Genomic DNA, 26,516 nt, shown 5'->3' with positions numbered 1-26,516 from the left:
ATGCAAAGCTGCAATTTCTGCAAAACACCCAGTGCTGCACTGGCTGAAGCTTAAGTGTGTGTAAGAGGGAGAGAGAGAAGATAGAGAGGATGCCTGGGGAGGTGAAAAAGGTTGGAATGAGTCACTCCTCATCTTTTTCTCTAATTTGGTGGGTAGCACAGAGGGTGATGCTTTTGTGTCTTCTTGCTGAACAGCTCACGCGAAGTCAGACTTGGTGCAGTCAGTGAAAGGACTTCTCTGCATCCAGCCCATATATGGTGCCAAACAAGGCAGAAAATTGGGCACAGGGATGCGTTGGCTGCAGGCGCTTCTGCGCAGCATTAAACCTGGGAAACTGAGCACGTTTCTGTTGCTTAAAGATTTAGCAAGTCGTGGTACAAGTTCAAAACTGGAGGCATTTCAGTAGCTTCCTCAGCTTACAAGTGCCGTTCTGAAATGGCTTTTGGCTCCTAACATTGACTTAGGCCCAGCCGCAGAATGGTCACCGGTGGATCACAGACTGTACAAAACCCCCACGGGAAACAGATTTACGGCGGCGCGGAGATGGTAAAGCAGGCTGAGCCTCAGCCAGGGTGGCCCCACACCGAGGGAAGGATGAGCTTGTCCCGAAGGAGCTGTCTCCCCTCCCGGGAGGCCGGCGCACGGCAGCGGCGCTTCTGGCGGCTCCCGCGGAGCGCCCCGGCTCGCAGCGTGGCGGGCAGCGGCCGGCAGGGGGCACCGCAGGGCAGCTGAGCGAAGGCGGGCGGCGGCGAGCGGGCGGCGCTTGGCAGCGGAGCGGGGCCGGGAGGCGGCGGCGGAGCGCAGAGCCCGCGGCGAGGCGGCGGAGGCGGCAGGAGCTGCGCAGCGGCCGGCAGCAGCGGCACAGGGGCCAGAGCGGCTCCGATCCGCAGTCCGGACAAGATGTGGCGGCGCTGGGAAGCAGGATGGGACGAGAAGAGGGAGCTGCAGGAGCTCAATTCCCGGCTGCGGGTCTTCGTGTCCCGAGTGAGGGAACTGGAGGAGGAGAACCGCTTTCTGGCGCGGGAGCTGGCGGAGCTGCGGGAGCAGGAGTTGATCGGGCTGCGTGTGCCCGAGCAGGAGCTGGCCTGGCTGCGCATGCAACTGGAGGAGCTGAGCCAGGCGAAGCTGGAAGCGGAGCTGGAGCGGGACGGGCTGCGGCGGGAGCTGGAGCAGCTACAGCTGCTGGGCGCCGAGGTGCTGGCGATGCGCCGCCGCCTGGAGCCGGAGCTGGCCGGGCAGCGGCAACTGCTGCAGCGGCTGCAGGGCGAGTGCGTGGCGCTGGAGGAGCTGCTGCTGCAGATGCAGGACGAGCACAGGCACCTGGCGGAGCGGCAGCGGCGGGAGGCGGTGGAGATACGAGAGCTGCGGATGGACCTGGCCGCCTTGCCGCCCCCCTTGTCCGCCCTGAGCCTGGAGGAGTTGGAGGAGACCTACGAGATGCTGCTTAGCCAGAGCTGCCAGGAGACTCTGCTGCGCTATCAGGAGCAGATCCAGAGGCTGCAAGAGCAGGAGGCGCAGCGGAGCCGAGAGAACCTGGAGCTCCTGCGGGAGGAGAGCCGGCAGTGCCGCCAACACCTGGAGGACCTCCACCGCCAGGGCCAGGAGCTGTGCGGGCTCCGGGAGCGGCTGGAGCAGGAGCTGCTCGCCATGCAGGACCGCCACGGCGCCGAGGTGGACGAGTACCAGGTGCGTGGCACTGTTGCCTTGCCGGGTCCGGGGACGCGTCGTCCCTCAATCGCGGCCCTTCGCCGAGGCTGTCCAGCCGTGCTGCTTCACACTCCCTCTTTGGCGCTTGTTTTGGTGCCTCCGCATCTCCTTCCACCCTCCCATTCGTTATTTTTTTATTTTTTATTTTTATTTATTTATTTATTTATTTATTTAAGTTCTGGTCCGTAGTGAGATGTGATCCTGATTGCCCAGCACCCCACTGCACAAGGCTCCGTTATGCTGGCAGCCTACTCCCATGGTTCTGAGTCCTGCTCCTGCCGTGGGAAGTGCATAAAAACCTGTGGGCCTGGGCTCCCTTGCCCCGCTCTGCCTCCCTCCAGCAGGATTTCCTCGGGCTGAAAAAGCCCTTCTCTTGGGGCTTCAGGGAGCCTTGTTGCACCGCTTCAGGGAGAGTCCTCTGCGAAGGGTGGGGTTTCTGAGTGCGCTGGTGACCCTGAGAGCATCTTCCTGGTGACAGGTGCTCCCTTCCCAGTGCCCTTGCCAAGTTCCCAAGAGCTGGCTCGCAGACTTGCCAGGGCTGCCGCTCAGGTTGGCTCAAGCGCACGGTGACACAGAGCAGTCCCTGGGGGGGATGAAGCGAGTCCCCGAGCACTGGGACACAAAGCTTTCCTTCTGGCCTGAGACTTAAGGTTGACTTGATGAGATCGGAGAAGTGATCTGAATTTTCTTCCAGTGTTACGCACACTTCTGAGCCTAGAGAAATGCTTCTGGTCCGCACTATAGGTGAGGAAACTTAGTCTTTTGAAGGCAGGAAGATGTATTACTGCGCTACAAACAACAAGATTAATAGGAATTGTTTGATAATAAAACCATACCAGTGTAGGTGACTGGCAGCTGTTTCAGATGAATGTTTGATGTTTTTAAACAGAAGGTTATCATAGGTCTGTAGCTGAGAATTTGCTTGCAGCCAGAATAATGTTTGGTGGCACGTATAATCATGCTGAACTGATCAGCAAATGCCAGGACAGAAAAAATATCAGTTCATCAGATTTAGAGTGGAGAGCACATATTAGATCATCCAGACCATCGATCCATTTCCCGAGGGCAACATTTCTTTTGTTCATTGTTAGATCCTTTTATTAACACTCTGTTGGAGCTCCTTGTTTGTCTGAAGCCCCGGTGGTAATGTGACATTGTATCCAGCAGCGGCAGATTATGGAGACGCTGGCAGCTGGGATAGGACTGGGACCCGCTGCTGTGTGTCTGGTTTTTGTAGGCTGCTGGATTGTTTGCAAGCTGCGTAGTTTGCAGATTGCTGTGAAGTGAGTCAGAGTAGGCACGTAAGAAGCAGTCTGAAAAGCTCTTAACTTCTGAGTCTTTTCAGACTCTCCTCCTCTCCTCCTGTCCTTTTCTCTTCCTCTCCTCCTCTCCTCCTTTCATTTTTGACAGCCTTTATTCTGACTTTATTCTTCCAATCACGTATGTAAACTCTTCCAAAGTTTTAGAAGTGTTGTGTAAATCTCTCACTAATTAAATCTATCAATTGATCAAAGCCAGGGGGAAATGTAAAGAGGAAAAAAACCTCAAAAGCTGTCATTCTTTAAACCTTTCTTTTAGGATCTTAAGCTTACACAAATGTACATAAGCCAACTAATGTTTCGTTATTTTGATTTCCAAAATCTGTCCTCACTGCACTGTTTAAACTGTTTGGTTTCCAGTGGAAAAGGTCCTTTGCAGTAACTTGTGCATAAGAAAGAGAAAAACATTGATTCACATTCAGGAAAACAAATTGCAGAATGTGTAGAAGCAGCAGCTTGTGCAAGTTTTGTTCTTGTGATCAAAGCTTTTTTTTTTTCTTTTTCTTTTCCTCTCAATGTTTCTTTTCTTGGTAAAAGTACATTTAGCATAGATTTTCTATGACTCTTTAAAGAGTTTCTATTCTGTGCCTATTTATTGCAAAGTGTCACATAGAAATGATAAGTATGTACAGATTTAAGTCAAGTGATTATTGTCCACTGCAGCTGTAATAGCAATTAGATTTATTCATACTTTCCATATATCATCCAGTCGCCTTATATGTCCATCTTTGTCTCCTACCCCACCCCTGTCCTCACTGAAGCTTTCAGCAGCGTTAAATAGAAATATGTGCCTGGAGTTATAATTCAGCTGAACCAGGCATGCTGTGAATCATGCACTGTGTGGAACGTTTTCACTGGTCCTGGGTGCTGTGGGATGAAATCAGTAGATTTCTTATATCTCACTTCCATCATTTCAGCTGTATGCTCTCAAAATACTTGCACCAACACTCTCAGTGATTTGAGTACCAGGTTCAATATGGAGTGACAGCAGAAGGAAGCTCCGCAGTTTTCAGGTGTCAGAAAGGACATAGCTGTTGCTTTGAAAGGAGGCAGAAATTTTTCACTAATTCAGGGGTTTTAGAGCTGTGTCAGTCTTGTTGTGAGCTCCAGAGAAAAAGAAAATGATTTGTCAAATGAACATGTAATATCAAGCATTTTTTTGTGTACCAGTTTCCAGCCAGCTAAGCACAGTTCCTCCCCCTACTGAGCCACTGAATGGGGTTGGTAAACAGTACCAGCTGGAAGGGGCTGGAGCCTGATGTCGTGTCTTTATTCCCTCAGTAGGTACAGTTGGACAACCCAAGTACTTTCTTTTCCCCTACTGTCCTTCTGAAATTTCCCACTGCTGACTGGAAAGAGACCCCTGAAGGATGAGAAAATCGCTTCTATTCAGTCATACAGTTCTAGTGGGACTTCACCAGGACTTTGAGAGAGGTTGATATGGGTGAGGAGCCACACTTACTCCCTTAGAGTAACCGTGAAGCAAACATGGCTGCCACAGCACAGGTTACTTTTTACAGAACTGATGTTTGTCAGTTTCCCACCTCCTGGGCTTCAGACAGCTTTTTAGCATGCTTGGAAACGGTATGTTGTGCTCTGCACCATAGTTAAATGTCAGTGACTGGAAGGCTGGGCAAGAGGCTGTCTGCCATCCAGTCTACAGAACGTCTCCTCCTGTTGGAATGAATTCCTTCAGAGCAAGTAAGCAGCTAGCCCAGTTATGTAGCCCCTTATTAGGACACTGTAACTAATTTTATTTATTTAGTCTCTGTATTTAATGAAGAGGCAACAAATGCCTGAATCTTCTTGTTTTGTATCTTACCACCTTTAGGGATCAGTCTCATAGATATCCAGTCTTTCTTGTCTTTTGTTTCTTTTGTAGACTCTTCTGGCAACACCCTGTCTGTTCTTTTCTCACAGCCTTTTCCTTTTAAAAGCAAGGCCTGGCACTTTTCTTCTCTTCTCATCTTGGGATTTTCCATTGTGTCAGTTCTTGAATAGCACTGTTGCCTAAGAGCCTCTAAAGGTCAGTGGTTCTGCTTGCCACCATGCAGAACCATACCACTGCAGTTACCTCCTCTACAGTCCGGAGAGCCTAGTGGATGGCTGATAGTGCTGTTTCAGATACACAAATGTTATTTGTTTTCTGCCATAAAAAAGGAGCTTTAATATATGCCAAAGACCGAGGACAAGATGTGTTACATCAAGTAAAATTAATGCCCAAATGTCAGTCTAATCATAGAACAAGAGCTGCAAATACAACAGAAGAAATAGGTAGACAGATATTCCCATGCGCTTGTGAAGATACAGGCAGCTTCCTTCGTGAAGCTTTCTTTTTGCTTTTGCATTAAAAAAGCCTATTAATGTTTGAAAGGCTAGCACTTTATGTTCTTGGTTCTGCTTGCTTCTGCCAGCAGCACATCATACTAGCTCTAACCAGTTTGGGGAGTCTCCTGCTGCATGTATGCTTTTATGCTATTCTTCATACTGTGACAATTGAACACTTGGTGCATAAAAATAAATACTCTGCATTTTCAAAAACTAGACTACCACCATCTTGATGTTGCTGTCTGTATTGCAAAGCATTTGTTAAGATGCAATCTAAAATATGCTGTCATGAATTCCTGTTCAGTACCATATATGTGTATGAGACTTTGCTTTGTAAATGACAGTTTGGTTCCTGCACAGTGCAGAGTGATAAGAACGAAATAGGACTGGGCCTTTGCTGTGATTTCATTTCTGTCTCCCTAGCCCTCAAAACCAAGTGTAATCTATAGCATTTTAGTTAACTTCAGCATGCTGGCTGATGAGGATTGATTTTGGATTAGTAGATGATATCCATAGCGGGGAAACCATGAAGAATCGCTTTGAAAGCTACCACCGATACTTTCAGTTTTGAGTCTGTACCAAACAAACTCCTTTCAGTTATCAGGGAGAGGATTGTTTTCTGGAGATGGAGATTTGCCCTTCATGTGAGAAGTAACACCAGTGATTAAAGCCCTTGTGTTCTGCGGTGTTCTTTTCAAGAGCAGAATTCACTTATTATAGTCTAAATCAAATCTCAGTGTTCTGTTTAAGAAGGCTTCATTGCTTTTTGTGTTGTGTATGGTTAGTCAGCTTTTAAGTTTCAATGTGGTATTTTATGAGTATGTTAAATTTTAGATCATCTTGTACTTCAGTATTTTGCAGTATCTGCCTCTAACTTCATTTTCAGAACTTTTCAAAAAGATCTGGACTTGGTTATGTCATTGCTCATCTCAGGTAACTTATAGGCACCATATAAAAGTGCAAAGTTATATTCATCAACCACAATGAAGATGAGCACTCCTTTGTATATCTTCTGAGCAGCAGTTAGAAGAGTAGTGGGTGGATTTAGAAGCAAGTATCCAAGATTGTAGAAAACTTGGTGGGAAGGAACTTCTGGAGGTTCTTCCTTCACTTTTTAGGCACTGAGTATCTCTAGATGTACTAGAAACCAACATTTGGGCCCACATGTGTGTGGACCTCAAAATACTAACAAAGAAATCAGCCAGCTTCTCTTAGCAAAGAAATTGCAAAAATTCAGATCTCAAGAATCGAAACCCTTAAAATGACAGAAGGAATCCCACGCAAGTCACACTTATAAAGCAGTGTATTTTCTTTGCTATGCACACTTGATTATTTTTGTATGCAGCATTTGAATGGCTTTTGCTTAAATATTTCACTAGCTTGATAAAGTGAAATCTCAGCACAAATCTGTTTCAGTAGTAATGTATGTAGGGAAGTCCCAGAGCTGATTTGTACTGTTTTTTTGAAATGATGGAATATGTTGATTTACTGCTCCCCCAGATTTATTATTATTATTATTATTATTATTTGTAATTAAAACTTTTAAGTTATTAAGCATTCAAATATGGCAGATTTTAGAGCTTATTCAAAACTAAAAATCAGTATTTCTTTTTAGCGGATAATCGATGCTCTAGAAGAAGAAAAGCAGTTCCTGACCATGTCAATCACAGATTACCTGAAGGACTATCAAGAACTGCTGCAGGTGAAAGCAGGTCTCATCCTTGAAATTGAAACTTACAGGTAAGTATTTCAGTCACACTCAGTTGTCTAATCAGAGGATAATGATAATAAATATGAGGCAGTATAGCTGCTGTCTGTCAAGTTGTACAGCAAAATTCATCATTAAATATTCTGCTTAGTGGCCTCTTGCAATGTTGATGTAAATAGTAAGTTTTCAATTGTTTTCTTCCAGCTGGAGAAGAGTGAGAAAATCACAGAAAAGTCTGTTTGATAAATCCCAGTTTTTTATATTCTTTATTTGCTAGGGAAGTATGTTTGGATCAAGTGTGAGATACCAACAAACAGTCTTTCTGCTCATAAATCCTCAGTACTGTATGTATATAACTAGAGACTTGGCAGATGTGTGGCTGGAAGGCCAGACTATTTCTGTCTGGAGAATCGTGATGTATCAGTATGTACATAGTATAGAAGTGATTCAGAAGGAAAAAAAAAGATGAACTTACGGGCTGGAGACAGATGCTACTTCTATTGTAAAGGAAGCTGCTTAGTAAGAGACTGGACTGCTGATCAATACTTTGAAATCCAGTTCTTCTGCCAGATCTTTTGATCTGCGATAACCATGGCACGTGAATCCAGCTTCTCTTTGTTTCCACAAAGAATCCTGGCATATACCCTTGTTTATGCATATTGGAGACAAAAGGCACCTCACTTCAGCATCCTGAACTTTCCACTGAGAAGTTTCCATTAAGGCTCTGGCGCCTCCACTCCTCTTGGCAGGAAAGGCAGTCTGGTCAGCCTCTTGGAGCTGTCTTTTTTTTTACCTCCCACCTATGTTTTCCTTTTGTTTTACGACTCCTACAGGTCCCATTCTAAAGCTAGTTCTTTCCATTAGTCAGTTGCATTGGCACTGGCAAGAAGCTTCGCTGTTGCAAAGAACACCCTTCCCCAAGGGCCTAGTGTACTTCCTATCCAGTTCTGCTCATTCTTCCTGCTGTGGGATCCAAGGCTCACACTGGTCAAGCATTGGCACAGGCTGATGGTGAAGTGGTAGAGTCCTCATCCCTGGCAGAATTTGAGAAACTTGTACATAGCACCAAAAGAACATGGCTTAGTGATGGGATGTGGTAGGTCAGATTGATGGTTAGATTTAATACTTTTCCACTCAAGTGTCTGTATGAATCTATGACTCCTCAGCTATCAGAAGCTTCATTTCAAATAGCCGGGGCTGCCCTGAGCCTCTATGTAAGTTATTTTCCTGCCCTTCCTAAACTGTCTTGTTGTTGAAGGGTAAAATATCTTATTTTGAAATCCTATGTCATGGAAATGTTCTGTTCTAGGTTATCATGCTGTGTTTTCAAGCAGTGAAGCCTACAAAGCAGTTTTTGGTCATGGTTGTTGTCAGAACCTCCTAATGCACTTATCAGACCTACTTTCCAATCCTTCTTAGGTTGGTTTGCTCCATCAACATTTCTTTTGAATCTTTCCAATTCTACCCCTCAAGAAATCTTCACCAGCATTAAGGCCTCCTCAGATGTTCACCATAGCCTCTCCAGTCAGTTTTGTTACTGCCTGTATACAACTTGTATATGAGATATATGAGTATACTTGTCTTTGTTTTATTTCCTGGACGACATTCTAAGCCACTGATGCTCAGGCTGTTTTATGTACAATTAGTCACCTGCTATTCTTCACACAGTCCTTGTCCTCTCGTCTCACAATGGAAAAGAACTGTGCTGGATTGGCCTTTGCCCCCTAAAAATGCTTCCTCCACCCCATTCCATTTCCCAAAGTTTTTTACAACTCTTTCCAAATACTCAGGATGGAGAGGATGAATTTTTATGGGCTGCTGGCGAACTGCCTCTGAGATTTTCAGTTTCTGTCATTGAGACAGATCAAGTTACTGCTGTTGTGAATGACCATGATAACATTTACATGACTTCCTTTACCTTTGGCATCTTCTCCCTCTCCACCCAACCAGTTTAGCTCATCTATCTGCTCTTCTGGACCACTTTTTCTTTTAGCATCCAGTACACAGTAGGGCTTCAGGTTGGCTACCGTGTAACTGCTACACGTAACCTTAGATAAATGGCATTAATAATGAGGTGTGTTAAAGGTGCAGATGTACTGTTTTCTGGAAATATTTAAGTTAAGTCTTAGGTCAGTGTTTATGTATGTCACAGGGAGTCAGATTTCCAGGAATTGGCTGACAGTTATTTTTTAGAGTGCAATTTGAAGGAATGCTTTTTGTCATTTCTATAAATACTAAAAAGTTTATACTGTTGAGATTAACACTCCACTATTCAATGGTTCAGTTTCAGATTTAAAGCAGACTTTACCACACAGAGTTTGTGGCTTAAATAATTGTTATTAAGAAGTGATGCAAAGAAATAGAGAAGCAAAATTACTTACATAAACTGAAGTGAAGGTGAAGCCAGTGAAACTGGCTTTGCTGACTTCCAGACTAGTGCTTTATACTATAGTTTCTTATGGTAATTAAATTAAACCAATATCGGTTTAATATCTTCTTGTTTACCTGATAACCTTGAGGAAATCGATTATGAATGGTATACAGTAAAACACTGATCCACTGCCCAGTTTTTTAGAGGTTTCATGAAGCTTTGCCTTTCATTTTCAAGTACAACATATTTTCAGAAGTAATATTTCAGCTCCAGCTTTTCTGTGTGCTGTTGCCCTTTGCCGTATACAGTTACCTCTTATTTTTAGTGACTTCATACGTTGCTGCAGCAACTGAACAACTGTTGTTTTAATAGCAGCCAGAAATCCTTAGTCAAACTACCCACATTCTTAGTTCCCTTCATCATGGTTAACATTTTCATTGCCAGCTCCTTGATATGTACCTGGAATGTCAGCAGTTTTTCTAGCATTTGTTTCAGAGCAAATTCTTTGGCACTCACCATGTTAATCAGATAAGATGTTTGCTCTTGGGAACACTCTCTAGAAATGCTGAATTGATTTCATTGCTACTAAATGTGGACAAAGACAAGTTGCTTGTATTTTCATTTTCACTAGTAAAGGTTGTTCTAAGGTTGAATTTAACAAAATAACTGCAAGTGTTTATCTGAACCTGTTTAAGGAAGCAAGTAACCTGTAAATAATGTTAGGCAGTTCTGATCTGGTGTTTCTTCTGAACCAGAGTAAATGCACGGTTGCAGAGAAAATCTTACAGGTGATCTTTGCTGACATAGCATTGTCCCATTGAATGTAGAGGCTGTCAGAAACCCAAAGAAGCATGCAATGTTCAAACTGGTTAGTCATCATCTACAGGTGATATTTAAAATGTCTGCATTGTTCATTTTGCTTGAAAGGCATAGCAAATGTGTTTATTCCACAGCCACCAATTGCTGTCAGCTCCCTGCTAGGGAGTCAGAAGCCTTGGCTATCACAGTCCTGCAGCCTCCCCCCTTGACAACTTTGATCTTGCAGCTGCTGTTATCAGTGCAAAACATCCGGCATTTCCAAAACTGGAAATGATGAAACAGTTATCTCACCAGTGGGAGTGAACATAAAAACACCAAAGTACTGTACTGATTATAGCATTCAGTTGCATATTTAAAGAACCTGCTGTAGAATTTCTAGGCTGATAAACCCGAATGCTGCAGTTTAGCATTTTTTTGGTGTATAGCATAGATTGTGACCCAGATACAATGGAGAAGATGCAAACTACTTTTTTTTTTCTTTTTTTTTCCCCTTCTTGCTTTTTTTTTTTTTTTTTTAAGAACTGCTGGATACACTTCATGTCAGACAGTACAAGCATAGGAGTAGCAGAAGAGAAGAAAGCAAACAAGTATTTCAAGAGAATTTATTAGAAATTTTGGGATCCAATCTTATTGAATCACCATATCTAAAAATGCTAGGACTGAGTAAGATGTCACTCTACTATCTAGTTTTTGTACTCTGTAAATAGAAGAAGCCAACAATTTTTTTTTTTTTTTTTTTTAGAGAGCAATTTGGTTCTTTTTTCCCCTGAGGGGGTAGGAGTATGCTATTTGCCTGTATCAATTTCTTAATGTAGAGCAGTTAATGCTGAAAATATTTTGCCCCTCAGCTTTGCTAGTATCTGTAGGAAATGTACCTCTGGAGTATTTTCCACAACCAGAAAAAAATAAAGTAGGCCATCAAGTTATTTAGGAACTGAACAAACCTGTGGCTGCTGTCTGGTTGTTCTTGAGAGGTGTCCATGCTCAGGCATGCCATATAGGGAGCAAAATTTGGCATAAAGGTAGGATAGCAAGTGTTCTCAAGCAATCAGCTGGGTGTGATGTCTCCAAGAACAGTTAATGTGTGCCCCCAGCGCAGAAGTTTCTATCACAAAGATTTTTCCTAGTCCTTTGGTGTGTAATATGTTGTGTTGATTTCAGATAGAGTAAGAACTAAGAATAATTATTTCCAGCACTAGCCACTCTTTGACAGTAGAAGTAATATTTTCACCTGAAAAGGATAGAAATTACATTCTATAGAAATTAGAATAACTGTTACCTTGTCTGTAATACTGCAACACTTCTGGTACTACGTAACCAAGCTGGTTATTTGCTTGCCAGTATTATTTCATTTTTGCCAGTTCTTTATAAATTGTTTCTGCGTGTTTCTCTGAAAAAACTTTACTGAATAACTGCTAAGTTTTGCTTAGCTCATTTTTTCCTAGTTCCATTGTAAGACTATTGTTCTGGGAAAACATGCTAGTTTGTACGATTACATAATGCAAATCCGTGTATCTTTTCCATGTCAGGGAGCAATATATTGACAGGTTTGGAAGTTACAATTTGTATGCTATAACTTACTGCAAGATCGTTGCATTATCCTAAAGAAGTGAACTCTCTGAACTCAGAGTAAGCCAAGGATTTCTAACGGTAAAATTATGAGGTGAGAATCGCATTCAGGATCAGACCCAACTGCAGGATAATTTTTTACAATTCTAAGACTTACATATTTAAAATATTATGATTATTTTTCCCAGTATCCTGATGGAATGCTTTTTTTATGTGTTTTGCAGGGCTTTGTTGGAAGGGGAAAGCAACCAGTGGATTATTACATGGAGAGATCAGCTTATAGGGAAATTGCCTCAAGGTAAAAAGTGAACATTAAAAAATGAAAATTGAATTAGATTAAATATAATTGGAAAATAGTGTGTTACAGTGTTTCTGTTTTATCAGTGTACTGTGAAATTGGTTTTGAGTTTTAATATTTTAAATCAGCATAGTGCTCTGTGTATAAGAAAATTGTAAAATTGTGACTCAGGTGGAGGAGTTCAGCAGGGAGTGATGTTTCGTAGCTCAACAGTGCAAAAACTTTCGGATGCCCATAGTTGTTAAGAGAGTTTTGAAGTAATGAAGCAAGTAGTATTTAACAAAACATTGTTAAAACCACGGCACTGTGAGTTGAAACCATGAGACATTGTGAGTGTTAATAAATGCACGTGGGTTTAAAGAGAAATTTAAGCAGAGTAAGAAAAGACAAATCAAAGACATACTAAACATAAAGATACCATTTCTATCTTAGGAGCTGCAAATCTCTGGAGGCTGTGAGAGTATACCAGGGAAGTATCACTATTTACTTGCCCTGTTCTTATACTCTTCCTTATTCTACTGTTGGTTGCTGTAAACAGGATACTGGATGAGATGAATTTACGAGCTGACTGCTAGGGCAACTCTCATTAATATTGGAATTAGTCTTGATAATGCTCCTGAGTTTTGTCTTAAGTGTTATCTTAAATTCACCAGACCATCACAGACATTAGCCTCAGAAGAGGTTGGAAGTCTGTATGTGTAGTAGTAAATTAAATAGACTACAGCATAGCTGAAGCACTTGCATACACTTGCCTATAATGTTAATTTGTTATCAGTGCCTCTGGCAGTTTTGATTTGGATTACTCAGTCCTTTCGCAGACAATGCTCCGGTGTGGTCAGTGGTTACTGCAGACCAGGAAGCACTACCAAAAGTCAGAGTAGATGTAGCTAGCTTTTTAGGAATAGGAGATTTGAGTTAGTCTTAGAGCTGGACAATTATTGCTGGTCCATTTTATTAACATGTACAGATATAGGCTAAGAGATTCTTGATTACTCTCCTTTATTGTGCCTTGTTGTATCTTGTGGCTATAAATGATAGTATTCAGCATGCAGTAGCAGGTATGCCATTATCTATCTGTAGAAACAGAAACTTCAGAGCACTTGGACTGAAGAAGCAAAAAACCAAGCCTAGGATATTAGCATCCGCTTTTTAATAAGAACTTGTAAATGTGAGTGGGCATCAATGTAAATATGAAAGGAGTAATTCTTAAGTAAATGCCGTAATATCCAATGGCTCATAAAATGTTAAGTTAGCAAGAACTTGCAACTCAGTAAAAAGTTTTGCTTTCAGCCTTAATGTAATATGTAAAGAGTTAATTATCATGCCAAGCGTATGGAAATTCATTTCCAAAGCTTTACTGAAAATGAAGATTCACTGTTTCCTTTCAAATTTTAGTGTTACGTTTCTTAGTTCATGACCTCTTTATTCTGTACTCTTTTTAGATATTTTTTATTTTTTAAGCCATTATTTTAATATTTGATTGCCTACACTCTCTTTGCAGATATTATAAACTCTTCATATAACTACACTGATACGTACTCTACTTATCAGGAAAGAAGTCAAAATAAAACTTCACCAGCTATCAGGATCTCTGATACAAGGCACAGAATACCTGCGGCAAACATAGGCGGTTCTGCACGCTATTCAGCTCAATCAACACAGATTGGATCACAGAGAGCAGTGAGTGGGAAAGACTTTGGAAAAGATTTACTAGGTTCAATATATCGCCCTTCATCAACCATTAGAAAGGATGAAAGGATTGTGACAGACCACAAAGAATTAAGAACATATACTCCAGGCTACAGTAGCTGGAAAAACACTGAAACGCAGCAAAAGACAATCCCAGAAAGAAAGAAAACAGAAGTTACATCTTCATCTACAGTATCTTTTTCAAAACAGTCAACACATGCTGAAAGATCAGACAAGGACATCAAAGCTGACAAAAAACCTAGGATTTCTGAAAATCTAAGAACAAAACCAAACTTCTCTAAATTTCCAACTTATGAGCTGAACACCAATTCAAAACCATCTGTATATGAAGAAACCATAACTGAAACCCAGACCACAGTAAAAGAAAAAAGAGGAGGCAGCAAACCAGCTGAAGAAAGCAAATCACTGACTAAAGAAAAAGATAAGCTAGAGATACAAACAAAAGAGGAGAAAAGAAAGGTAGATGAGAAGACTGTTGTAGATGAAAGAAGTGTTAATTTTGGAAGGCAGAGTGATGCAAAAATGGGAATAGAGCAGAAAAAATATGTTCGGGAGGAAGTCATTAACCAGAAGGTAGCAGGGAGTGAAATTTCAAGAACTTTGAAAAATGAATCAAGCAAAAAAGATACAGATGTATCCTTCGAATCCAAAAGCAGAGAAGTCATTGAGATACCCATCAGTCTTGAAAGACCTGCTCCTGATGAAGTATCTCAGAAGAATAACAAAGATATAAGTTCCCAAGATTTTAAAACTTCCATCGGAAGAGAGACAGGAGACAGAGAAACTAAGCCTGCTGAAATTCACAAAGTCAGTGTTTCAGAATCTAATCTGAAAGATGAAGAGAGAACTAGTGACAGAAGTCATAAAATGGAGACTCTGTCAACTGAAAATATAGCAGAGAACATTGTTGCTGACATTCTTAAAAGTTTTACACAGTCTTCTAGTTCAGAAGTATCAACAGACACAAAAGTAACCTCTTTCAGTAAGCAAAAGCAAGGTGATGATGGGAAAATAAAGACAGAGATGACAGTGCAGTCTCGAGTACAAGAAAACATAGATGTTTCTGCTGAAGCTGGCCGAGGAAGTCTTTCAAATCAGGATGTTAGAAAAGTGTTAGAGAGTGCTGAGGGAACTCCTTCCAAACAGGAGATAGAAGATATAGTACATCATGGCCTGAAAGGAAGTGGGGATGCAAAGAATATGTCCGTTAATGTTGAGATTGTGGAGGAAACAGTGGATTATGCCACTGATGAAAGGACTGATTTTTCAACACCTTTTGAAGTGGAGGAAGTGGAAGACACATTCCCTGAAAAAGAGAAGCGTTATGGTGATGAGGAGCAAGACATAACACTTACGTATGAAGATCTTAAAAAGAGGAAACAACGCCATGAAAGCTTCACTCACGTGGAGGAAGTGACTGAGGAAGATGACTCACCTATCGAACAAAAATACTTTGTGTCTGTTCCTGATGATCATCCTATTATTAATGAAAAAGATGATGACTCAGTGTATGGGCAAATTCACATAGAAGAAGAATCAACTATTAAGTATTCTTGGCAGGACGAATTTTTGCAAGGAACACAAAGTAAGAGAGATGAAGGTGTAAGCTCTCCAGAGGAAACGTACAGAGTGGTAGGGGAGGAAGCAACTGCCCACATATTAAAAGAAGAGCATCCCAAAGCTGGAACATCCCATGTTGAATCTGTTGTCATTGAAAAAGAAATTAAGATACCCCAAGAATTTCAGGCTTCTATAAAGGGGCTTTTATCAAAGGAAACCAAGGACCCCAAGCAACAACTGAAGGAAGCTTTAGAACAGTTGGAAGGCAGTCTCCCAGAAAGTGTAAAAGAGGAACTGTCTGCGTTAACAAAAGAAAGTCAGGCTGACTCTAGTAACTTGGAATTTGATATCAAAAAAGTTCATCAAACAGAGGAGGGAGGCTTGCTGACAATTGTTGCTGAAGTCAATCTATCTCAGACCCTTAATGCTGATGAGTTCAACGTAGCTGAGCTCAGTGAAATAATTGCAGGTGAGAAGAAGACATCATCACACTCCTTGAAGAGAGATAAGTTGGAGAGAGTTGATGGTAAAATCAGTACAGAAACAGATGATTCCGCACACAGTGATATATACACTCCTGTGGCTAATCAAGAAGTCTACAGGTCATCCACAGTCAGGAAGAGTGGTAGCACAGGATATCATACCACTGAAAAAGTCATTTATGATGGTTCGGTTTTGGAAACTGCACATTTTGGAGAGGACTCTCACTCACCTGAATCAACTGATGAGAGTAAATCTGTAAGACATATTCGGGTTGGTCCAACAGAAGTCCAGAGGTTTGAGCAGATTGTATATGAAGGGCCTGGCTCTGAAATGCTCAGTGCCACAGAAGATGTTGTTCAGACAGAGGGCTCGTCAGAGATGAGCCATTCTGTGAAGCATTTTAAACTGGGTCCTAAAGAAATCCAAACAACAGAAGAAGTAATTTATAGAGGCCCCGTTACGACAACCGTAGAAGAGATGGATTCTGGAAATCTTTCCCAGCAGACCTTTTCATCAGATATCAGCAGGTCCACGAGGCATGTTACAGTAGGATCAAGGCAAGTAATTGAAGAAGTGTCTTTTGAAGGGCCAGGCTCAGATTCTCTGGAGCTCAATAGCTCAGGGAATCTCTCTCAGACAGAAGGGTCTGTGGATGTCAGCAGATCAGTAAGGCAGTTTAGATTACACCCAAAAGAGATTCACTCTGAGCAAGTTATCTTTGAAGGACCCATCTCTGGTAAAGTAGAGATCAGCGATTCTAGAGACTTTTCACAGATGGAAAGTTCAGTAAGACACATTCAGTTAGGTCCTAAGGAGTTTATGACAGCTGAAAAAGTCATCTACCAGGGCCCCATCACTGAGCATATTGAAATCAGCGAAGTGGGAGACCAGACCCATTCAGAAAGCTCAGTAAGGCATTTTAGGCTAGGCCAAACAGGAGTTAAAACAACTGAGAGAATCATATATCAAGGCTCCCTTTCTGAAACTCCAGAGCTCATGAACAAGGGACATCTTTCAGAGAATGAAGGAAGCTCAGATATCAGTACATCTTTCAGGCATGTTAGAATAACTCCTGTAGAAACTCAAAGTGAACAAATCATCTTTACAAGACCCATTTCTGAAACACTAGAAGATCATTCGCAAACACGAGAGTCGTCTGAGAGCAGCAGCTCCATGAAGCATGTTAAAGTAGGATCCAGTGAGACGTCATTTACTTTCCAAATGGATGTTTCCAATGCAGGTGGAGTACCCACGGCAGAGAGTGAAGAACAAGCAACAATGCTCATACCGAATAAACAAGACCCTTCTGTTAATCAGTCACAGTTTAGAGTTGAAAGTGACCACAGTGGGGACAGTGAAAATAAAGGAAGTTATATTCACTCCAGTTTTTCCCAAGATCATGTTGAAAACATAGCGGAGAAGTCAGGTTTTGATAAAACTGTTCAATTGCAAAGGATGGTAGACCAAAGGTCAGTTATTTCTGATGAAAAGAAAGTTGCACTTCTCTACCTGGACCATGAGGAGGAAGATGATGAAGAGAATGATGGACAGTGGTTCTAAAAGGACACCTTAATGAAGTCTACTTGGTAATTTGTTTATGCAGGTTCTTGATTATCCTGTGTTGGTTTTTTTTTGTTTAGTTTTTTTTTTTTGTTTGTTTGTTTTTGAGAGAGAGAAACTGAGAAGTATTGAAACCTTCTACCTATTCAGTACACTTTTTACTTGATTTGAAATTGTATTTTTGGGAGAAATCATGCTATTAATATGTTTTTTTCCTCAGAGACCTGTTTCCAGTAACTTCAGATTTTTCCGCCTATAGAGACAGAAATTTGCTACTGGCTAATTCAGAGGATTGTAGGTTTTTTCATCTGTTTTATAGCATTTTATTAACAAGTGTGTATTTGAATAGGATTTTTCCATTTTAAAAAAATACTGTATTGTACTTGGTTACTAAAATATTCATCAATTCTCTTCAAAGCTACTAACAGAAATATTAGCGGTCATAAGACTAATGAGAGTGGTAGGTAGCTGATTTTCTGTTCCATTTCTGTGTATTTATATGCAATACCTAATGAAAATATTTTAAGGAATGATACAGTTATTACAGCTATAAAAACTGCAATACAATTCCTTAGGATTTAAAAACGCACGGCAACAGTAGAGAAAAATACTATTATCTGTATAGTTAGAATGCAGTGCAAAGATTAAAAAAAAAAAAAGAGGTACCACTGAAGCAGAATTTTCTTGCAGTATTCATAGTGAGAAATTGCAGAGTAGTACATTTAAAAAAGAATAAAATTAAAAAGTAGATGGTACTTCCACCAGAGTAAGGAGGAGAACTCTACAGCTTCAGTGTGTATGCACAGTAACAGCAGCAAGTTATTTTGCAGTATATTGCTTACCTGGACACTAGGTGTTGCTAACGGTAAGTGTGACGTGTCGGACATCCCATAATAGCTTCTTAGCACAGTGGAATTAGCTAATACTAGCTATGATCTGAAGAAAATACGTAAAAATGATATAGATTGTGTCTGTGATCATTTTGTGTCAGACAGTTTCCAGAGAATTCTTGCCTTGTTTACAAATGAGAAGATGCTCTTTCTGATCACTAGAACTGCAAACCCAACCAGAGATTTTAATTTTCCCTTGTATTTCTTTTCTCTGGTTATAAAACTTTTCTCTGGCCAAAGTCGGTTTCTGCCTAAACCATTTTGAAGTGTATTCATTTCACTTGACTGCACTTTGAAGGACATAAATCAGCTTTACAATAAAAATTCAATCACTTCAAAGTTCAGGTCAGAAATCAGAACCAGTTACTGTACTACACCGTGCAGTGCTGGCAGAAACAAAAATAGCAGCTGAAATGTTTTTTTCACTGGGATAAGAAGATATGAAACTGAACACATACAAGAATAAAAAAAACAGACGGGAAGCTGCTATATTCACACGCACGCACACACATGCATATCACTCACTCACTCACTCTCCTGTACTTTCTCTGCAGAGTAGAAACACATCTGTGTCTGGATGGCTATCATGTGCCAGGCTGGTAGTCTGTGACACAGAATTATTTTCCTGTGGTTCTTTGTGCACAGTTCTGTGTGTGCTAACTCAGAATAGAATCCAGTTTAACTGTTTTAGTCTGGCATGGATATTCAATTTTCAGACTCTTCTAATATTAACAGAAACTAGATTTTTCAAAACTGACTGCTACTTTATAATATGAATGTAAATGCAAAGCTAAAGAGCAATAACCTGCTGACTGACGTATCATTCTGTTTCAGATATGGAACAGATTAATCGTTGTGTGCCTTAGTAACTAAGTTGGAAACTGTACAAAGTATACTAAAACTATTATCAGTGTTCCAAAGATTAACTCAGGAGGTTTGTCTGCATTGCGAATCTTTCTATAGATTCTGATTTTTTCTGATTTTATATAAGTACAGCAGTGTCAGGAAAGAAGTGGGCACTTTTCTAAATGTGTAAACCACTGGTCTATATATCAAATATGATATAGAATGTAAGTATCAGCGTTGATCAGGATTGAATATTTTTTTAATTATGCACCAGGAAATCATTTATTGAAGTTGGAAGTGTAATCAACAGCTGGAAGATGAAGGAAACTGAGGTTTGTGGAAGCACCAAAGGCGTGTATGCTGCGCTCATCTGGACTGTTCACCATGAAACATGACAGCATTTCTCAAAGTTATTCGTATGCGCTTATAAAAGACCTTGTGCTTCCATTTATAAGTAGGGTGGTATTAGTCATCATACTTCAAATATCATCCTGTTTTTGTTTCCTTAGCTGACCATCTACTTTTTTAAAATTGTAATGTCTTTGTTTGTTTTAATAATTATGTCTGAGGCAGAATTTTCCAGCTAGATACTTAACTGCAAGCAATCAAATTCTGCACTTCAACTATTATATAACTGAATAAAGAAAGGAGTCAGCTCTGTAAAAAGCAGCAGTATTTAAAAAGAAGTAATCAGTGTTAATCTTCTCGAGGTTTGATTATAACCGGAAACTTAAACATTTTCTTTAAATTAGATCTAAGAACATCTGCAGAGAATGTGTTTTGTTATGAAAAGCTACTCCCAAAGTTAAACCTTTTTTATTGATAACCTGTGTAATCTTAAACAGACGTTGTCCTTAGGATCAACTATTCTAGCACTGTTACAGTTATCTTCACCTGCTCAGAGGTGAAGAAACTGAAGGATAAAAACCAGTAGGGATTCACATAAATGAATCACATAACACCAGTGTTCTTAGTAATGCAGGAGAGAAGAAAACATTATTTCCACTGAGGCAACAGCACCTCTGCAAAAATTCCTGTAGGCATCACAATCAGATCTCGTAGGCTACATCAAGGTACAGCGCTACTCTGAAAGGAAACATTTCTTTGGAGTACTTTCAATAGTTCTGTTAAAGAGCAGGATGTTACTCAGCTGTAGGAAAGTTAGTTTATTTTAGGGAACTGGCAATGTGCATTAGCGTAATGCTTAAAGATATGCACAGTTCCTTTGCAAGAATACTTTGAGGCTGTGAAAACAAATATTTTGTATGGATGGCATAAGTTTTAGAAATGTTTATGTAAGCACCGATTTTCCACTTAGCTCTCATTAACCCGAGGCATTTTGCATAATGACAGCTTTTGGATACTACCTCCAAGCAACAAAATGTAGTTAGGTGGACAGTCACATGCTGCAGGCCTTACAGTTGCATTTGCAGAATCAGGGCCATAGGTACGTGCATTATTAGTAAGAACAAATGTTGTCTAATGTACTAACCCTATGTAATCACCTTCTGCGTGAGCATTATATTACAATGTGGCTGAAAGGATTGGTGATATAACCTTGGACAGCATGCACTTCTGAAGCATACTCATGTAAGTTGTGCTTTTCATTTAAAAACAAACCAAAATACATTTAATAGTGACTTTAGATTTAAAAAAAAAAAAAAGCTTTAAAATATAACTACTAATCTTGGGGGGTAAAAACTATTTATATACTGAGATAGATAAGAAGTGGGCACTTTTCTAAATGTGTAAACCACTGGTCTATATATCAAATATGATATAGAATATAAGGAAAGTTGTGTGAGAGACTTGGAACTCTGTATTGACTGATGTTTGTGAATAGCAGGTGTTTAAAAAGACGGTAAGAATGTTGAAACTGGGTTTGTTGATGTCAGCTGTATGAGACTGCAGGCAGCTTGTATTTTGGTTATTTGAAATGAAACTGCATTTTGGTGGTGGTATAAGCTTTGTGATTTTACACTTTTTCACTCTTGAGTATTAAACAATCAAAATCAATGCAAATGTTTCTCTTTCTTCCTGTCTGATACTTTAAAGGCTGCGTTGCCAAAGGAAAAGAAATTTGCATTTATAAATGTCCCGTTCTAAGATCTCTCAGACTGATGAGCTTCAGTCCAAAGAAGGAACATAATTTTTCATTCCAGGAAAGGCATTCCTCTTTCACATTCCTGATGGAAATGATGGCAAATCAGAATATTCCTTATTGCAACTACATTCAACACGCACGGATAAGCAGTGCCTCAAGTTCAACAGCTGGTAACATCAGAGGCAGAGAATAGAACAACACAGAAGGTGTAACTCCTGGAGATGCCAGAATTATCAGTTGACCAATGCAAGTCTTATCTTTTACTGTTTTTTAGCAAAGAAAATCTTTTTATGTGTGCTTAGGCTTTACGGTAAAAAAGAATTCCTTTTCCATTAACCTCTCTATATGCTTTAAAGCTCATTTTTCTCTTTAACCACATATTTTATTTGTAATGAAGTAAATTATCAGGCCTTTAGCACATTTTTATGTTGGTATTATGTTTTTTTTTGTGTGTGTGTGTGTGTGACCAGTAAGATTTTTCTAAAGATATCAGTCAGTTTTAACTTATCAAGAAAAAAACAAGTGGTTCTCAATTTCTTCCAAAACATGCAGAAAGGTATTTGAAGCTACTGACAAAACACAGCATATTCTGAAGCTGCTTAAATGATCAGCAGAATAATCTCTACTGAAATTGGCTTCTGTCAGAAATACACTTTCAGCATTCATCCACTAAGTTAAGAATTACTGCTGCTTAAACTGTCAGTTTTGAAGATCTCATTTCCCTGAAACCTGAAGCGTGTCTCTGAATAGTAAGGAATGGTCTCACAGTGGGTTGGTGGTTATATACCATTTAATATTACCTTTCAGTTTCCTGTTTTTGACACGCTTGTGAGTTCACTGCAAAGATGGGGACTCTGTTAAAATCTAGAAAAAGTACTTGATTTTAAATGGAAAAAAACCATCAGTTATTTATAGTTTTCTGTTATATCCCTGCAATGAAATGTAAGCATAGTAGACAGTGACATCCCTGACAAAGAAGTTATCCTAGCTGGAAAAAAAACTTTCTTGAATGTTGCTATCCTCAGAATCAATATTATCTTGGTTTATCACAAACCCTGGCATTGTTTTTATTTTTTATTTCCAAACTGTGATGTAAATTTGTTATAGTAAGAAACTAAGGCTGGAAGTGAGTCTACAAACCCTTTTTCAAGTGAGAACATTATGAGATCTTGACCCCTAATATGAGGCAAAATTTGTTACAGGTTTTGGAGCTCTGATAGGAAAAGGAGTGCACTTCAACCAAATGCCTCTGACAGGTTACAATTTAATTTTGTAATTCATTCCACAGTTAAAAAAGACTAGAAAACTAAATAAATCAGTTGCTAAGCTGATTTGAAATCCAGAGGCAGCCGTGAGATTTTACATCTTCTGTACTGAATTTCCGTGTATTTTCCTCTTTTTACAAAAGGAGATAAGAATACAGTGGCTAATACTCTGAAGACAATCAGTGTAAAACATGCATTTATCTCCATAAAGTTTTTCTGGTGCTTATCTATCTAAGCAATCTCTCCTCCTAGAAATTTATTTTTATTCAGTATTTCATGCAAAGAAGGGACACTGGTTCTTCAGGATGGCTAAGAGAAATGGAACAAATACAGTCATATGTGTTGAGAATAAAAGCCCTGCTTTATGTTGGCCTGGATTCCTGATATTAATGTTGTGCCTTAGGACAATAGTCGGAAGGAGACTCATAGTGGGTTGGAGTTTTCAGTGTGTTGGTCTTTCTGAGCTGAACTCTGTTTTGTTAATGTTTTTGTGGCCCTGAAAAACAGGAGGAGCTATAAATTGTAGTTTATTACCTATCTCACACCATTTGCCACTTAATTTTGTAACGTTTACAGATGCTGCAGAGAAGGTACACCTGTAAGAAATTTAATGGCATTGCATCATCTCATCAAAACAATTAGATGATGTGTGACCAGCTCTGTAACTTTTTGCTGTTATTACTTAAGCTCAGGATTTGATCAAGAGAATTACTGATTTTCTTTGTGTGAATTAGGAACAAAACCAAAGGTGAAGGATATTCTGTTCTGATTTTCTCTCGCTGCTTTGATGAATCATGGAGGCGGTGACGCTGGCACAAAATCAAATCTCAGGCAGCGGCTGTTAGACCAGTGACACATCTGACATTTAGCGGAGGAAAAAGTCTGAAGAGTTAGCTATCTGAACTGCTGCCCTGGGAGCTTTCCAACAGTTTGACTCATCTGTCTTTTTCACCAGGCATTTGTGTGACTCTTGTTCTTACATTCCTCAGAGAAGTGCAAAGGAACATAGATTCCAACAAGATGCAAAAAGATGCTCAGCCAAGAAGAGATCTAATTAAAAACTCACTGTGAATATGTCAGCAGTTTCTTGAATTGGTCTCAATCTTTCTTGTTGTTGTGAATGCAAAATGAGATTTATAAATGAAGATAATGCAACATACTGTTCAACATTATACATTTCTTGGACCCTCATTGGAGTAAACATAGAAGTAAAACTCAAATGCACCTATTTTCCACCTGTATATGCAGATATGTTGAAAAATACTGTTACTGTGAGTAATACAGCTAGCCATGTGACAATCAGACTGAATAAGGATACAGCTAATTTCATTAAACCTCCCAGTTTTCAGAAAAGCATTGCCTCTGGACATGTGAATTGAGACACAAGTGTGCTTAAGGTAACTTTGTGTTTGCTACCTGGAAGTTGGGAATTGTATTTATTGTAGATGCCTTTGATTATACAGTGATGTACATCTGTACAAATACTGCCTGTTACTTAGCTGTCGTTGTTAATGCAGATCAGGTTCTGCTCAGCAGGGGTTTTTGATGAGCGCTTGGCAGAACTTTTATAAGGTGTTTTGTTCCAGGCAAATGGAATTGCAGAGCCTTAGAAATTTTCATTAGGCTTTTTAGAGTCAAGAAATTACTCTAAAACCCTTAGACCACAAACCAGAGCCCTAAAAGAATACCTTGGAAATGAATAAATAAATTCCATATTACTTACTTTCATGTTTTTATCTTTGCTTTGAACCTCTGACGTAATGTTATTCTTTTCCCTCATTCATCATGGTGATTTTACGCAAGCCAAGGAGTGCTTAGATTAACTGAATAATCTGGGATTGCAATATTAGAAAAAACTAAAGTAAAGCTTGCAAAAAGAAAACCAAACCTTTGCAGATCAACTGATGAAGTTAGAAAGCAAACAGAAATGTTTTCAAGTACGTGTTTGTTTTCTTTCCCTTTTCACAAATGGCCTGTTCTTGAAGATTATTTATTCACACCTAAGTGGTACTTCCCTGTTGCATGCAGCACGTGCCAGGTGCTGTACCTATAGATAACGTGGAGCTGTTTATCCAGTGCCTGCTTTGTCCACATTTTAATAAAATAGTACAAGATAGCGATTTTTAATAGCTAGATATATGGTTGGTTTTAAATGCAGTACTACAAGGTACTGATCTTTAGTATCACTGTTATCAGTAAGATACTGACTTAGGAGTTTTCAGACATTTATCTTTCAAATACAAGTGATGGTTCATGCAAAGGTGGATCTTGTTCTTCCAGTGGAAGGAAATCTTAATGCCTTCAGTTCACTAGTTTTCAATGTCAAGATTTAATTTCAATACTCAGTATATTTAAAATTACTGACAAGTACCTCAACAAACTTCATGTGCCAATAACTAAGATATTAAAAATTGACGATTGCCACTACAGCTGAAAAACTTGTTTTTTCATCATCTGACTGACTGTTCATGGCAATGTTTTGGAGAAAGAAAATGGATGAGAGTCGTAGGAGGAGGAAAAGGAGGTCCAGGAAGGTGGTACTATAAAAATATGCTAGAGAACATTGGAGAATACACATATTCCTCTCTCTGTGAATCTTCCTGTGACAAAATTGTCTGAATACTGGATGAGGTGAGCAAATTGAAAAGCTGTAACTTTTTCACTGAGTACTGATCAAAGCTGCTTTCTGCTAAAGCACCACAGACTCAGCTTCCAATTTCTTCTTTATACTGAAGAGCCAGCCCATCTGGCACGCTCAAAGCTACATCTGGAGAAACTTCTACTCAAAGAAATTCCATACAGCTATGCTAGAAACCACCCTGGCAGCTGCTGTTATAGTGCAGAATAAACAGTTAGAGTGGACTACCAAAAAAGCCCATGCTGAATGACTATTGGTTTCATTTTTTGAATTCTGAATCAGGGAACATTTGTGGCTAGCAATCAGCTCTAAAAGTTTTGTCTTACTGTTAGATGTTGGTACGAGAAGCATCAGATCAGTTACTTCAAAGGAATAGTTTGAACAATCCTTGCAAAAAAATTTTTCTCTAAAAAATGCTCAAACTCAACAGATTTGTTCCAATTAGACCAATAGCAGCACACTACTATCTAGAATAGCAGAATTTTCCTGCAGAAAGAAAAGTTCAGCTGCTGAGCAATGTGTGAAAATAAATTATGGTAATCTGTGTTCTATTTTTTTTTTTTTAATATTTTTACATGATATCTCTTAGGCTGCTACAGCCATTCTTGAAATGAAACCAATAACTGCACTTTTGTAAAATGAAGAAAGCTACTTTCATTTTTTTTATCAAAATGTTTGTAACAAGTGATTGTTACTTCAGATGCTGAATTTGCCAAGGTATGTGTGGTGGGGTGACTAGCAAGCTAATTTCTTGATTCCCTTTAAAGAAAAAAAAAAAAAAAAAGTAAATAAAATACAAATTATTACAGTAATTCCTCAAAGGGATATTTGACAGTCTGATTCTACTTTCACTTTGATAACCAACTCTACATCTTACCTTGCACCATGGTTCAGTTAAGAGTGAACAGCATAAAAATGGGTTGAACTGCTGTTTCGAAGTCTTATTTGGAGCAGTGCTGTTTGTTTTATGTGACACCAAATACAGTCTTGCTGACTTTGAGTTGAAAATAGATTAAACCTCATTTAAAGCATGGGAATACATTTTTATTGTACATTTTTACTAGGAGGAAAAAGAGAAACAAGTAAAACTTGTTTTGCTAGCATTCGTAGCTGATTATAATTCTGTCATAGGAAAAGTTAAAAATAGTGCTCTGTACCAAATGCATTAGTCTTTTTCTGGAAACTTTAAAAGAACATGCTCTTTATTCAAATCACCCCACTGAGTTGCTAAATTAAGGTAGAATTATTTCAGCAGTTGCTGGCAGGCCATTCAGTATAATGATGGCTTACTGATCTCTCTTATCATGACACAAATACTTCCCAGCTTTAGTGAGGAAAAAA

At 39.7% G+C, this 26,516-nt stretch overlaps 1 protein-coding gene across 3 annotated transcripts; it reads left to right on the top strand.

Moving 5' to 3' along the window:
- Positions 1-838: 838 nt before the first annotated feature.
- SYNM (synemin) lies at positions 839-24,259 on the top strand. Of its 3 annotated transcripts, none has more exons than XM_042824325.1 (5): positions 839-1,686; positions 6,970-7,094; positions 12,046-12,119; positions 13,621-17,458; positions 21,331-24,259. In XM_042824325.1, the coding sequence occupies exons 1-4, from the start codon at positions 901-903 to the stop codon at positions 17,430-17,432; spliced, it is 4,797 nt and encodes a 1,598-aa protein (XP_042680259.1). In that variant the 5' UTR covers positions 839-900; the 3' UTR covers positions 17,433-17,458; positions 21,331-24,259. The 3 variants fall into 3 exon arrangements, with proteins under 3 accessions (XP_042680259.1, XP_042680258.1, XP_042680257.1); XM_042824324.1 differs by having other exon boundaries at positions 19,443-24,259; XM_042824323.1 differs by having other exon boundaries at positions 13,621-24,259.
- Positions 24,260-26,516: the final 2,257 nt, after the last annotated feature.

This window comes from Centrocercus urophasianus, unplaced genomic scaffold, assembly GCF_019232065.1.
Source record: "Centrocercus urophasianus isolate 14NV4802_14NV808 unplaced genomic scaffold, USGS_Curo_1.0 seq_23, whole genome shotgun sequence".
Lineage (NCBI taxonomy): Eukaryota > Metazoa > Chordata > Aves > Galliformes > Phasianidae > Centrocercus > Centrocercus urophasianus.
This window is presented reverse-complemented; position numbering and strand designations above follow the sequence as displayed.